At 40.4% G+C, this 13,506-nt stretch overlaps 1 protein-coding gene across 2 annotated transcripts in view; it reads right to left on the reverse strand.

Annotated features, from left to right (window-relative positions):
* Positions 1-572: 572 nt before the first annotated feature.
* The window catches only part of RIMKLB (ribosomal modification protein rimK like family member B), a 50,391-nt gene continuing 37,457 nt past the window's right edge, over positions 573-13,506 (reverse strand). Inside the window, exons 4-9 of one of the 2 annotated variants that reach the window (XM_061988820.1) lie at positions 11,287-11,517; positions 9,345-9,431; positions 6,860-6,904; positions 4,515-4,718; positions 3,000-3,145; positions 573-2,389 (exon numbers count right to left, since the gene is read on the reverse strand). In XM_061988820.1, the coding sequence (XP_061844804.1) occupies positions 2,312-2,389; positions 3,000-3,145; positions 4,515-4,718; positions 6,860-6,904; positions 9,345-9,431; positions 11,287-11,517 (791 nt within the window). In that variant the 3' untranslated portion in view covers positions 573-2,311. Of the gene's footprint in view, positions 3,146-4,514; positions 4,719-6,859; positions 6,905-9,344; positions 9,432-11,286; positions 11,518-13,506 lie in introns of both variants that reach the window. The other variant, XM_061988819.1, reaches the window with a different exon arrangement.

Raw genomic sequence — 13,506 nt, forward strand, 5'->3', positions numbered from 1 at the left:
ATACCAGCTAGAACATATGTACTCCCTGCCATTATTCTGTGTGCCAAGTACGTGCCACAGCTGAAAACAGAAGGATTGACTCTATCAGTCTCTAAAAGTGCAGGCATCTATCAGTAAAAAGAGAACGGAAAAAAAACAAAACAAAACACAAAAAACCCATCACCCAAATTCCCCTTGGATAAACAAACAAGGGGAGGAGAGCCTCTGGAAGAGTTTACTGCTCCATGACTACAAAATTAGGTTTCTTTTGTGCTCTATGGTTCTCCAGCTCCTAATGGAAGTTAAAGATCTTTATCATCTTCAGGAATAACCTGTCCACTTGAAGGCTCAGGAAGAAAGATTTGAAAATACCTTTACTGTTGAAGTTCCTTCTGTTGCTGGACCAGTTGGTCCACTCTCCTGCTTAACACCAACACTCAACCTTTCACTTGATTTTAATAATAATATTTAATTCTACAAAAAAAGCCATTTTATTACATTCCTTTTAATTTAAAAAAAAAAAAAAAAAACTGTACAAAGAAGCATGATCAAACCTCCATAAAGCAGGTTAATACTGTTCTGTTTATTGCCTCTTGAAGACTCTCTGCATAGTGTCCTTGAGTTGTGTTTAAGGTCCAAGTGAAGATAAAACAGCAGAGCAGCAGAGAGGTGAGGAAGGGCCACAGAGGTGGGCAGTGCAGAGCCTCAGAGGGTACATGGGACATGCTCCAATTAAGTATCCAGAAAACTGCAGCATTGCACACACACAACCCCCCTCCAAATAAATCTTATTTTCCACAAGATCGGTTTTCAATTGTAAACGTTTTGCTTTTGGTTTTTTAAAAAAGTGGCTTATCTTTATATATATCTTTATTTATATATCTATATCTATATATCTATGTATTTAGATAGATAGATAGATAGTTTCAGGGCTTTATGAATCCAAAGATTGAGAAAGGAATACAAAGGGAGGAGGAAAAGGAAGGGGAAGATATGGACTGAAAAAACGGACATAGTATCTGTTTTGGTTATCTGTCCAAAACAGCTCAAGGCTTAGGAGAAAATGCACAGTCAGAAGGACTAAGGAAAATCAGGCAATCTGGAAAAAAAATAGGAGCATAATAGCCAAAACGCAAAAAGAAATAAGGCAAAGCAAATGCGCATACAGAAACACACTCAAGTGTGCACACTACACATACGTAAGGGTCCAAGATCAATTTGCTAATTATGGACCTAGGTTACCGATTTATTTTTTTTATTCTGGCTGATTTTTTTGTCTTCCGTGGTTTTTTTCCCCCTCCTTTTTTTCCATCATTTGTTTGGGGTTTTTTTGGTTGTTGTTGTGGGGGAGGGGTTTGTGTACGCTGTTTTGTGGGGGGTTTTTTTCCCTTTTTTAAAATCTGCTGCATGTTTCCCAAAGGTAAGATTTGAGTACTTCTCCCCAGATATATACTCTTTGGATTTCTGCCAACATCAGCTTTTATATTCAGTGGGGACAAAGTAAGCCTGCTAAGTATTCTATAAACTGCAGTTTTATTCTAAAGTACCTCTGGATGTCTAATCACTTTAAACCAACTTTTCCCTCCTCCACACCTTACCATGTTACCCCCTGCAAAAAAGAAAATCAAACAAAAAACCCCACCCCCACCAATATACAGGCTTTAAGTCAGTGTTTTCTTAACAAATAGTCTGCAGTGTTTTCACTTTGGCTACAGTTAAAAGATGTAGGCATAGAGAAGGGAATGTTGGACAAAGCATGTATTAAAGAAAAAGGAACATTAACATCGCAGATCTCTCTCAAATAGACTAAAACACTAACAAATACAAGTTGATGCACATTTGCTTTAAACTAGTGTAATTCTTTTTCACATTGGATTAAACATTATTTTGTACACCAGACATTACAGTGCTGTTTATCTCCTCCAATCATGCAATAAATAGTTAAAATGTCTGCCACAAATAAGAGTATGAGCAATTCCCCTACCTGCCTTCCAAAATAAGGATTTGAAATGAGAAAGTCGCAATACTAAAATCCTCTTTTAAAAGCTTTAGAAAGAAATACAGATGCAATGCTGCCAATTAATACTTAAAGATAGATATCAGAGATTTGCACAGAAAGCTCACAGTAAGTCAACTTGACACTTCTCTCAGCCTCATTATTGAAAGGCCATATCCTGGAAGTTCAGAAAGTGATGACTTTAAAAGGATCCTGAATTTACAACTCCCATCTACAACAGCAGGAATAGCAGATGTCCAGGAACTTCAAAATACCTGGTATTTAACATCTTCATACTGAGAATATGAGGCACTCGGCAATTTACAGGATTAAGCCTTACAGAGGTAGAAGAGACTTAACCGGTGCAGTAGCTTTCTGTAAATCTTCAAGTGTGAATCGTGCTTCAACAGTTGCCTGTGAACATACAAGAACTGCAATATGGCTGGGGACCAAAGCAGCATCCAAATAAAATCCCCTCTTAGGCTGTGAACTGAGCATTATCCTTAGAAAATTGATGCTGAAGAGTGAATATAATTTCATATTCTGCAAAAAAGTAGGGGCAGCAATCACAGTACGCGTGCCTTTTGCTCTCTTTACACTCTCCCTGTCCTCATTCCTCTGAGCTTCTCTGATAAACAGCATTGCAAGTTGGCTTTAAAAAAATTTACAAGAGAGAGTTCTGTTGGTCATCTATTTACATGTGGCATCACTCCACAAGAAGTTTGATCTCATTGGCTAGTAGCTGGTTCATGTTGAATAGAGCCCCCGGGAGCTTGGTGAGCAACTCTCTCTCCGTGGTCTCAGGGTCGCTGTCGACAGAGCTGGAGCTAGCACTCATATTGTCGACAGCGGCACTAGCTGGAGGGCCCAGCTCTGGCTCGCTAGTCTCGCTCGCCGTGGACACCACAGAGAGCAAGGACATGCGCCGCGTCAAGCGGCCGGGGGTTAGGAGGGAAGCGGCATAGTCTGCTATGATACCAGCTACATCTAGATTACAAGCCTTGTCAAAGGCAATGAAACCTACATTTGCATTGGCCTCGCAGACATAGAATGAACCGTCGTCCTTCATCAGCAGGTCAATGCCACACACATCCATCCCCAGGATGTTTGACACCTGGACTGCCAACTGCTTGCCTTGTTCACTCAGTGAGCACATCATCCCTACGCCACCTGGAAAAAGCGAAACAAACTTGCTGTCAACAACTTGGTCACAGGTGACTGACGTCCTTCTTCATTCGTGTTTTATGGTTGGAAAGCTCCAAACAGACTGGAAGCATACTGTTGATGACTCAGAAAGCAACCTCCTCTCCACGATGACTACTAATGAACTTGAGGCCACAGCAGATTTTGTAAGGTTCTGTGGCAGGTCAAGATTATGACTTCTTTAAAAAACATTGAAGTTCTGACTTTTTAGTCAAGAGAGACTATTATACATTTTTATGGTCTTGGGACATTAAAAAGATGACCAAACAAATCACCCTTGCTCCTTCCAAGGTAGAGGCTTTCCATACACATTTGTCAAATATCACAAGCAAAATGAAACCAAGTGCTCCTGATAAGACTACAGCTCTAACAGATATACTTGAGGAGGATTGGTATTTATCATCTGTTCACGTCCCTCTCAGCTTACCAGAGGTTAATGTCTCTATAGCAATAACTAGGAAACATTGGTGTCTGAACCTCAGTTGGTCCAGTTCACAGTCCATCATGACAGTACTGACTCAGACTTCATCTATTACAATATTTGAATTGAATAAAAAAACAAAACAATTACAAACAAACAAACAAAACATTTAGCAGAGAAATATTTCAGGCCATACTTCCTCAGTATCAAGTAGGAACTAAAACCTCTCAAGTATTTTGACTAACTAAAACATGAACATATTTTACCCCATGTCTCCTCAGGTTCAGTAGTTTCAGCCAGGCAACCTCAACCTTCCCTCCTCCTACCTTCAGAAACTCTCCCGTCCTACACTCAAAGCTATGCAGAAACTCAGTTCTGAGTGTGCTACAATCAATACAGCAACCCTCCTCCTCCTTCCAGACATGGTCTTTGGGAGAAAAGGTTGCAGGGAAGAGTCTGAAAGACTACAGGCAGCACAGCAGCTGCACAATGCAATCCAACTGTTTATTGCCTTCAACACTTTCCTCTTCTAACAATCTCTTCTACCCTCTTGCCAACTGGCTGTCTCCTCCATCTCCCTGAGTCTCATCCTCTGTCTTCTTTCTTTTTCTGTTCTTAACAGGATGAAATGAACGATAACACGGCATTAGCGTGCTGCTGCACAACCACATCAGTTGCTCTGTCTGTATTCCTAGAACATTCCTCTCCTTTTCATCTTTGGGCAGAGTTTATCTCTCCTTCTGTGTTTGCTCAACACACATCTCACTTAATCATAACTCTCATATTTCCTCTGTAAATCCCCAACAGTAAGTACTATTAATACAAAATAAAACCTGCAACTTGTTTCAGTTGGGTTTGTGATTCTTCAACTGTATTGAAAATTTCTCATCACAACTATGAACAATGTTTTCCTACCAAGTGAGCAGTTACTCTGCATCCTCCCATCTGTTGAGCAGCGGAGCATGGTGCCCACTACACGGCCTCCCACTACGATGACACGTACATCCTTGCCATGGGACTCTTTAACGTATTTTTGAAACAAGTAGGGGGCATCATGACGGATCAAATGGCTTAGGTCTGCCAAATGGTGCTTGTCTCGGGCCAGGAACACAGCTTTACCTGTATGAAAAAAAGAACATTGGAAATTTGGAAAACTATTTGATTTGAGCCATGTCACTGATTCCATGCACAAAAGTTAAACCTCTGACCAGTATGCTGCCCATTCTTACACGTCTCATCTGTAGCTTATCATAGAATCATAGATTCTGAAAAGCTGGAAGCGACCTCAAAAGATCATCTAGTCCAACACCCCCTGCCAGCGTAGGTCACACAGGAACTCATCCAGGTGGGTTTTGAATGTCTCCAGAGAAGGAGACTCCACAACCAACCTGGGCAGCCTGTTCCAGTGCTCTGTCTCCCTCACAGTCAAGTTTTCCCTTGTTTCTTTGGAACCTCTACGTTCCAGCTTATCAAGGAGCCATATAAGGAATATAAAAAAAGGAAAAAGAAAACAGGTTGAGATAAAGGAAGTGGTCTTGTAATTTCGATTCCTTTTGGTACAAGTCCTTAATGAGAGAAAAAAAACAGTAAGATATTAATTAACAACACAGCTCTGTTCGTTCAAGAGAACTGGACCCGTAGCCTACAGTTTCAATATGCAGGAATCAATGACATGAGACCATTCAACACCAGACAGCTAAGAACTCTGAAGTCACTAGTATGCCACTGTAGAACACTTCTCTGTTGGGAAGTTGTTGAGAGCTGCTCTTCCCATCATAAGAGCTCACAACTGCAGATTGAGGCTTTAGAGTGGAACAACTAGGTTCAGCAGAAAACACTGTAGACTCCACAATATCCTAGACATTTAGCAGAAGATTCCACAAGACATAAAATGATGGAATGTACTACAATATTGAAACAAACTCTGTAGAAATCACTAGCTTTTTGCAAGCAAACATCTCAAGTTCTTGGGTTTTTTTAGCCTAAAACATGTCATTTCATTCCCATTAATTTCTAGAGCACATCAAAGACTTCTTTGTGCTTTTCCAATTTAACTAATACTGACAAAAGCCACTCCTGACTCTACCACTTTGCTTCTTTTTCCTAGTCTCACAAGATGGCATCTCTTTCCATCTTTACCTACATTTCCCAGTTCTTCTTTCCCTTTCTTAAGCACTCTTTTACGTCAGATTTGTTTTGCAATAAAGCTGCACTTTTTTAATCTCAGAATCATCATTCCATTATGCTAGAATGTTAACAAAATACAAAACCTAATTGATAAACTGCCTATCTTAATAAGGAAGCAGAAATGCAGCAGTAGTAGAACTAGGGAGAAATAACATGTGAAGAATAATTCTACCAACTGCTTCAAAGCTCTACATGAGCAGCCTCTGCTTCATCCGGATTTAAGGTCTCTGTAACACAGAACACTGCTTGAGGAACACAGAATTTCTCACAGAGAAACAGAATGTAGGCTTAAAAATCATGACACAAAAGCAAAAACCTCCACATTTTCTCTTATTCTTAACTTTAGTTCTTCTGTAGGCACCTAATAATCTTACTGTATTCCTAAAATGGGATAGGAAGAAAGATGCTTAGAAGGGCACCACTTAATTCTACAGAATTATACAGCATCATCAGGTCTCAGCAAAGTTAGATTGGCACTATTTGCTGCAGCAGTAAGCTATGCAAAAAAATGAGTCTAGAAGAGTATGCCTTTTATTAATTATCCAGTACCTATAACCATGTTTTTCTGTTTTTTAAAATACAATTAGCAATTGGCTGCTCTTCCATTAATTTGAAAAAGTTTCCTTAATTCTCTTAACATCAAAGAATATATACTGTGTGTAGATTTGCACTAAAATACGTGGAATTTAAATTGCTCTAAAGTAAAACTTGTAAATAGGTACTTATGTGAATTATGGCTTTAAAAAAAAAAAGAAGTAAATAGGTGCAAGGGAGGTCAAGGACAAATATATCGCAGGTAAAACTAATACTAGAGGCAATGCAGGCCCATTGTTGAATGAGGCGGGTGCCCTGGTGACAGAGGATACAGAGAAGGCAGAGTTACTGAATGCCTTCTTTGCCTCTGTCTATGCTGCTAGAGACTGTCCTCAGGAGTCCCAGACTCCCCAGAAAGTCAGATCAAAGGAGGAGTTTTGTTTGATTGAGCAATCTGGATGTGTATAAATCCATTCGTCCCAATGCGATGCACCCACAGGTGCTGAGGGAGCTAGCACAGTCATTGCTAAGCCACTCACCATCATTTTCAGTAAGTTGTGCAGGACAGGAGCAGTGCCTGAGGACTGGAGGAGATCAAATGTAAAAAAAGGGTGAGGAGGAGCCAGGTGACTACAGACCGGTCAGCATCACCTCCATCTCTGGTAAGGTGATGGAATGACTTATCCTGGGTGCTGTCTCCACCTTAAATGCAGGCATTTAAAGGAAAAGAGGGTCATTAGGAATAGTCAACATGGCTTTACCAAGTCATATTTGACCACCCTGATAGCATTTTATGAAGATGTAACCAGGTGGTAGTGCAATGGATGTGGTTTATCTGTATTTCAGTAAAGCATTTGACACCATGTCCCATAGCATTCTCACAGCAAAACTGAGACAGTGTGGGCTGGATGATCATATAGTGAGGTGGATTGTTAACTGGTTGAAAGGAAGAAGGCAGAGAGTTATGATCAATGGGGCAGGGTCTAGTTGGAGGGCTGTGTCTAGCAGAGTTCCTCAGGGGTCGGTGCTGGGACTGGTACTGTTCAATATACTCATTAATAATCTTGATGAGGGAACAGAGGGCACTGTCAGTAAGTTTGCTGACGATACTAAACTGGGGGAAATAGCTGAAACACCAGAAGGCTGTGCTGCCATTCAACAAGACCTGTACAGGCTGGAGAGTTGGGCGGAGAGAAATCTAATGAAATTCAACAAGGGCAAGTGTAGAGTCTTGCATCTGGGAAAGATGCATACAGGAAAGAAAGACCCATACAGGCTGGGGAATGAACTCTTAGAGAGTAGTGTAGGGGAAAGGGACTTTGGGGTGGACAACAGGATGAGCATGAGCCAGCAATGTACCCTTGTGGCCAAGAAGGCCAGTGTATTAGGGCTGTGGTTCATAGGTTGAGAAAGGTTCTCCTCCCCATCTACTCTGCCCTTGGGAGACCACATCTGGAATATTGTGTCCAGTTCTGGGCCCTTCAGTTCAAGGACAGGGAGCTGCTGGAGACAGTTCAGCGCAGGGTCACCAAGATGATGAGGGGAGTGGAGCATCTCCCTTATGATGAAAGACTGAGGGAGCTGGGGCTCTTTAGCTTGGAGGAGACTGAGGGGTGACCTCATTAATGTTTACAAATATATAAAGAGTGGGAGCCAGACTCTTCTCAATGATAGCCAATGATGAGACAATGAGCAATGGAACACAGGAGGTTCCAAAGAAATACAAGGAAGAATTTCTTCACTGTGAGGGTGACAGAACACTGGAACAGGCTGCCCAGATGGGTTGTGGAGTCTTCTTCTCTGGAGGCATTCAAAATCCACCTGGATGACTTCCTGGGTGACCTACTCTAGGTGGCCTGCTCTGGCAGGGAGTTGGACTATATCATCTTTTGAGGTCCCTTCCAGCTCTTCAGACTCTGTGATACTCCACTGCACAATTGTTAAATTCAACTTGCTGCTAACTTCAGCTTTGCTTCATAGCTCTAAAAGCACTTTAAAACCACACAAACAGGTGTTACTGTCAACAGAAGCAGGTCGACCTTCTTTCCCTGCCTTCCACTTTTAGTCTTCTGTTTCATCAATACAAGCATTTATGCAAGTAAATGATACTTCATGTAAGGAACTAATCCAAGTAAAAATAACACATCTAGATTCATCCAACATCACTTCCTTGATCTACTTACTACATGGCTACAGAAATGATCATGCCTACAGAACAGACGCCCTAGAGTTGTACAGAGGGGTAACAAGCTGACGAACAGTAAGAAGGAAGAAGTGGTGTCTTTTGGTTATGCTTTTGCTTAAGGTAGCTGCTGGTTTATATGCTTAAACTTCAGTTTCAGCTTATTTTCATTGCTGGCATTTATTAAATTGGTTTTAAAGTTAATTAAAAACAATGCAACCTCCTGTTCAACTAACCTCTAAAATTTACTTTAAACCTGGTTTCCTTTAGTACATCTCTATCTAACATTAAACAAAACTAACATACTGCTTCATATTCAACTGAAAACAAGACTGACAATAAAACAATGTAATCTGAATCTGCTTTATTATCAGCAGCATTCTCAGATATTTTTCTGAAAAATTGAGATCCAGTTTGACAAACAGTACATGAGATTTTACTTAAATCAAAATCTTAATTATAGACAAAGTCAAACAGAAAAAGAAAGTCAAATCAAGACTGAATGTACCAATATTTCACTTCTTACACCCATTTGGAAACATCCAGAAACCCAGTTCCTTAAGGCCAGACATTCCATTATTCCAGTACAAAGCTTTCCTCAACAGAAGGCAACAATGCACAATAATTTTGAACCCCTATCCCCCCTGCTATTGCAAGTTCTACTAAAACCGCTTCCCAGTGTTGCAGCCTACTTAACATTCAGAAGCCAAAGGGCAGTTGAATTTAGATGTCCCACAAAGAAATCCAGCACCTAATAGAAGACCTCTTCTTAACTATCAACGCTTGACAAGACAAAAAAATCAGAATACTCCTTGCCCTCACACCTCTGACCTCACACCCACCTCGGTGACCCCGCGTGTTCTTCACCACCATAGGGAACTCCAGCACTTCCGCCTCATCAATCATTTTGGCAAAATTCTCATGACCACCTGGCAAAAAGAAAACCAACAACATTATGCGCCACCAATCTGGTGTGGCCAAACTGGGGATGTATGCCATACACTTCTCCCACCCTTACAGCTTACATAATGAAGAAGAACTATCAGTTAAGAGGAACTTGGTTATGGAGCATGATCACACTTTGAAGGTCTTCGTGGTCTGTGGGATACTAACTCCTGCTTCTTTTGAAATTGAAGACACAAGTTGACAAAAGCCTCTGATCACATCCCCAAAACACTCAATCCGATCTCAATGTCTTGATTCTACCATCTTGTTTCAATTTACTCCTTTTAATTTATCAACTTCCACCTTTTCAAATGTCTAGCAGGAAAATAGCACAGACATAGCACCAGTAACAGTTCCATCCAAACTACTAATCAGGAAAGCAACACACAATACAAGGGCATAATCTGGAGAGCAGCAAAAAAAACACCTCCCCCCTTTCCAATGCTTAAGTCTCCTGAATTCCTGTATTCTCCTTTATTTCCTGCATTAGTACTTTGACCTTTTTGTCTTATTGCATCTGTAAGGATCTTAAAGAGGAGCTTTAAGTATTCACATGATTATGGTTGATACTTCAAGGTTATTTGAGTTCAGTTCAATTCACAGAAGGCTGACCACAGTAAAAGAAATATAAAAGAGAAAGTCAGCAGCAAAGGGATAAGACTCCACTAACAGCACATGCAGCCAAGCGCAGAAGTCAAGCCAATATACTGGTCACAAAGTCAGCAGCAGCCATCATTACCCTGCCACGGATTTTTAATGCATGTCAAGAAATAATATGTCATTCAGCACATCCTGTTTTTCTTGGCAAAGACAGCTCTCAGTGATACCTTGATATTTGTGTTTAAAAAAAAAAAAGAAAAGAAAAAAAGGTCATGCTTCTGTCAAGTTCCAGAGGCAGGCATTAAAAGAAGTGTCGGGGAGTTATCAACAGAGGTGTTCTGCAATTACCGCATCATTCATGGTCTCCTCTTCCCCTCCACAAAATTAAAATCTCATTCTTTGCTCAAAGAACGAGAGCGACCATGTCTATAAAGAAAGAGTGTGTTTCTTCTCAAATGTGTTCTCACAGTAATTTATAGAAACAGTAGTTGATAGAAATCCATGGTTTTGTTTTTGTCATGTTCCAGTTACAAAAGCCTACTGGTGCAACCACATGAAGGGGAGGAAAATACTGGTATTTCCCAAAAAGAAAAAGGAAAGCTGAGAGGTATCTTTAATATATTGTAATATATTGTAAGTTCTTTAATATATTGTAATTAAAAGCAGAAATAGTAATCAAGGTAACTCAGACAAATGGTTCTTCTAATCTAGCACTCTGTCAGAAAACACATTCCAGAGGCAGGTACAAAAAAACATCATTAACTGTTCTGGTGGGAAACAGACCTCAAACAACTGTTAAAAGCTGAACGCAAAGGCTTGTACTCTTTTATGTTCTTTCACAATAACTAATATATTTGCAAATGTTTTTATTCATATACAATTTAACCTCCTTTCTGGTTTTACCAAAGTCAAGATACTTAGAGAATCCTATAAGATTTAGCTACCCAAGCTCTTGACTGCTGTTTTAAGCAACTGGGAAAAAAGTTCCAAGTGTGTTAGTAGTAACAGGCATAGTTGCTTGGGAGGCTGAAGTACAGTTATAGTACTCTTCCCAAAGCATTACAGCTAATCAACAAAGCCAAAACTAGGTAACTTCTTTGTTACTGAACATCTATCTGTGGAACAAGCCTCAAGCTACTTCATTCTATGGATTTCCAAAACTTGACTCATATCTTTTGCACTGCGAAAGCATAAATTACGATAGGCAACTATGCTATCCATTTGATCCAAAAGCCTTACCATAAGAAAAAGTGTCTGGAAGAGGCACACCATGGCCAGCAAGTTCTTGAAACGTCCAGAACTTGTTGACACAGTTGAGGATGGCTTGCGGACGATTCATCAATCGACAGCCCATCTTCTCTAGGTGGCGAAGGACTGTGATATCGCTGTCACTCTGAACCCAAGGTGTTGGTACACGTACAACCACCACTTGTGGGTAAGCAGTAATGAGCTCCCCATTCACTCGGAGACCTAAAGAAGGAAGAGGAAAACATCCCTATCAACTACAAGGATTTCAGGAGAAGGTAAAAAGGTAAAGACATATTGCATTATAGGAGATCAGAACAGAGACACCAGACTTCAGTAGCGAGAGTTAAAACAGCACAAGTCTCCCTAAAATGTTTCTTGCAATTTGTGCTGTTGCATACATGCCACTTAACCCACTTGAAACTAGGACTAGGCAAAGAACAGACTGTATTAAGGCACACAACCTTAGGCCTCTTCCTAGGGTGAAGGATGGTTTTATAAATGACACGTCATCCTTTCTATGGGTGTTAACTGCACACTTCTTTCACATTAGCAGTATCAACAGTTCAGGAGGTCCCTGTATCCCATTGTTGGTTCTTGCCTACATGATACGGTTCATACCTTTCCCAGTCCAGTTGTATTGATCCTTCTGTTTCTGGTATCACATTACACAACATATTGCTAAAGCAACAGAGATGATATATGACCCTTAAAAAAACAAACAAAAAACCACCCAAAACACAGATCTATTTAACACAGATAATTTCAACAATTGGATTTATTCCAAGTAAGTATTCAGAAATAATTTTATCACCTAATAGAGCAGCACCCATTGACATTAGGGCAGGAGCTACAAGGAAAGTTGGCTTTTCTACCAAGACCAATATGTTACTTAATCATAACCTACAGCTTTACAGACTGTATCACTGAAAAAGAAACACTGAAAGACAGGCTGCAGGAATACAATGGGACTGGACAGAAGGTATCAACCTTGATGAAAACAGTCTGATGCTTGAGGATACGAAAGACAAGTACGATTTGATATTCACTTTCTTTGCTTTACCTTCAAAAAATTTAACTTCACTGTAAAATACACAGCTGACATTGCTGTCAACACCTTAAGGGTTAAAAAGGAGAAAGAAGGTAAGCTGAGAAATAGGACCGCATCTGTATTTCTGTGCCTATAAAGGCCAGCTGTAACTATTCTGACCTAGCCCAAATTAATTACCTGATTAGCTCTATTCCAAAGATGTTACTTTTCAAATACAGACTTGCATCTACTCAACCTGAAGACATATGCTGCCAGGCAATGCATCTTATTTCAAGGGGCTTTTAAATTATTGCAGGGGGTGAGGGGTGGGGTGGTGTGTCCCCTTCTCTATACTTGCTGTTTTCTTCGTCCAACCAAGATGTATTTTAGAGCTTGCCTTAGGCATAATGAAGCAACCACTTAACTCCCAAAATGGAAGCGGAAATATATGTCCAGTCCTCAGGAGGACATGGAACCACATTCTGGAAAGACTAAAACAAGAGCCATATCAAATACAGATCCTTTTTTCCAATCCCCATTGCCATAATTGCACAGAGATGAGAAAACATAAGCAGACGGGTGCTCTGGCTTGCTCACCTCATTAGCACCAAGCTCTGCCGCATTGCAGCTGACATGACTTGCGTGTTTAAGCAAGCAGGCTTCAGACACACACACACCATTTTATAGAGGCGTCTCAAGCAAGATTAAAAACAAGACTGCTAAAAACCTAAGCAGAATGTGAACATTAGGAAATGGACTACCACCTCTTTTAGCCTGAAATGGAGTACAGATTTCGATTTTAAACTTGTAAGTCAGATTCCACCTTACATAAACATTTTCTCGCATAGGTGCATGCCCAATTACACTCACTTTTTGCCACTGTTAACTGCAGGCATGTCCTGATCCACATGCAAGTGTGTAACAATCATTTTTTAAAATATTGCATTTTTCACAAAGCCCAAAACTTGCCACCTATATCTTTGTTGTGAACCAAAACTACATAGTTTTCTATTTTGTAATGTCTCAGAGTCTATTCTGTTGTTTTGCTCTGAAGTCATACCTCATGCTGAAGTTCTGCATCCTACAGTTTGCAAAACAGCACTTAGAGGAGATGTATATGCCTCACCAGGAACCCTCCTGACTTGACACATAGACTGGTGTAAATTCAGCCAGGCCACTAACCC

Source organism: Colius striatus, chromosome 1 (assembly GCF_028858725.1).
Source record: "Colius striatus isolate bColStr4 chromosome 1, bColStr4.1.hap1, whole genome shotgun sequence".
Lineage (NCBI taxonomy): Eukaryota > Metazoa > Chordata > Aves > Coliiformes > Coliidae > Colius > Colius striatus.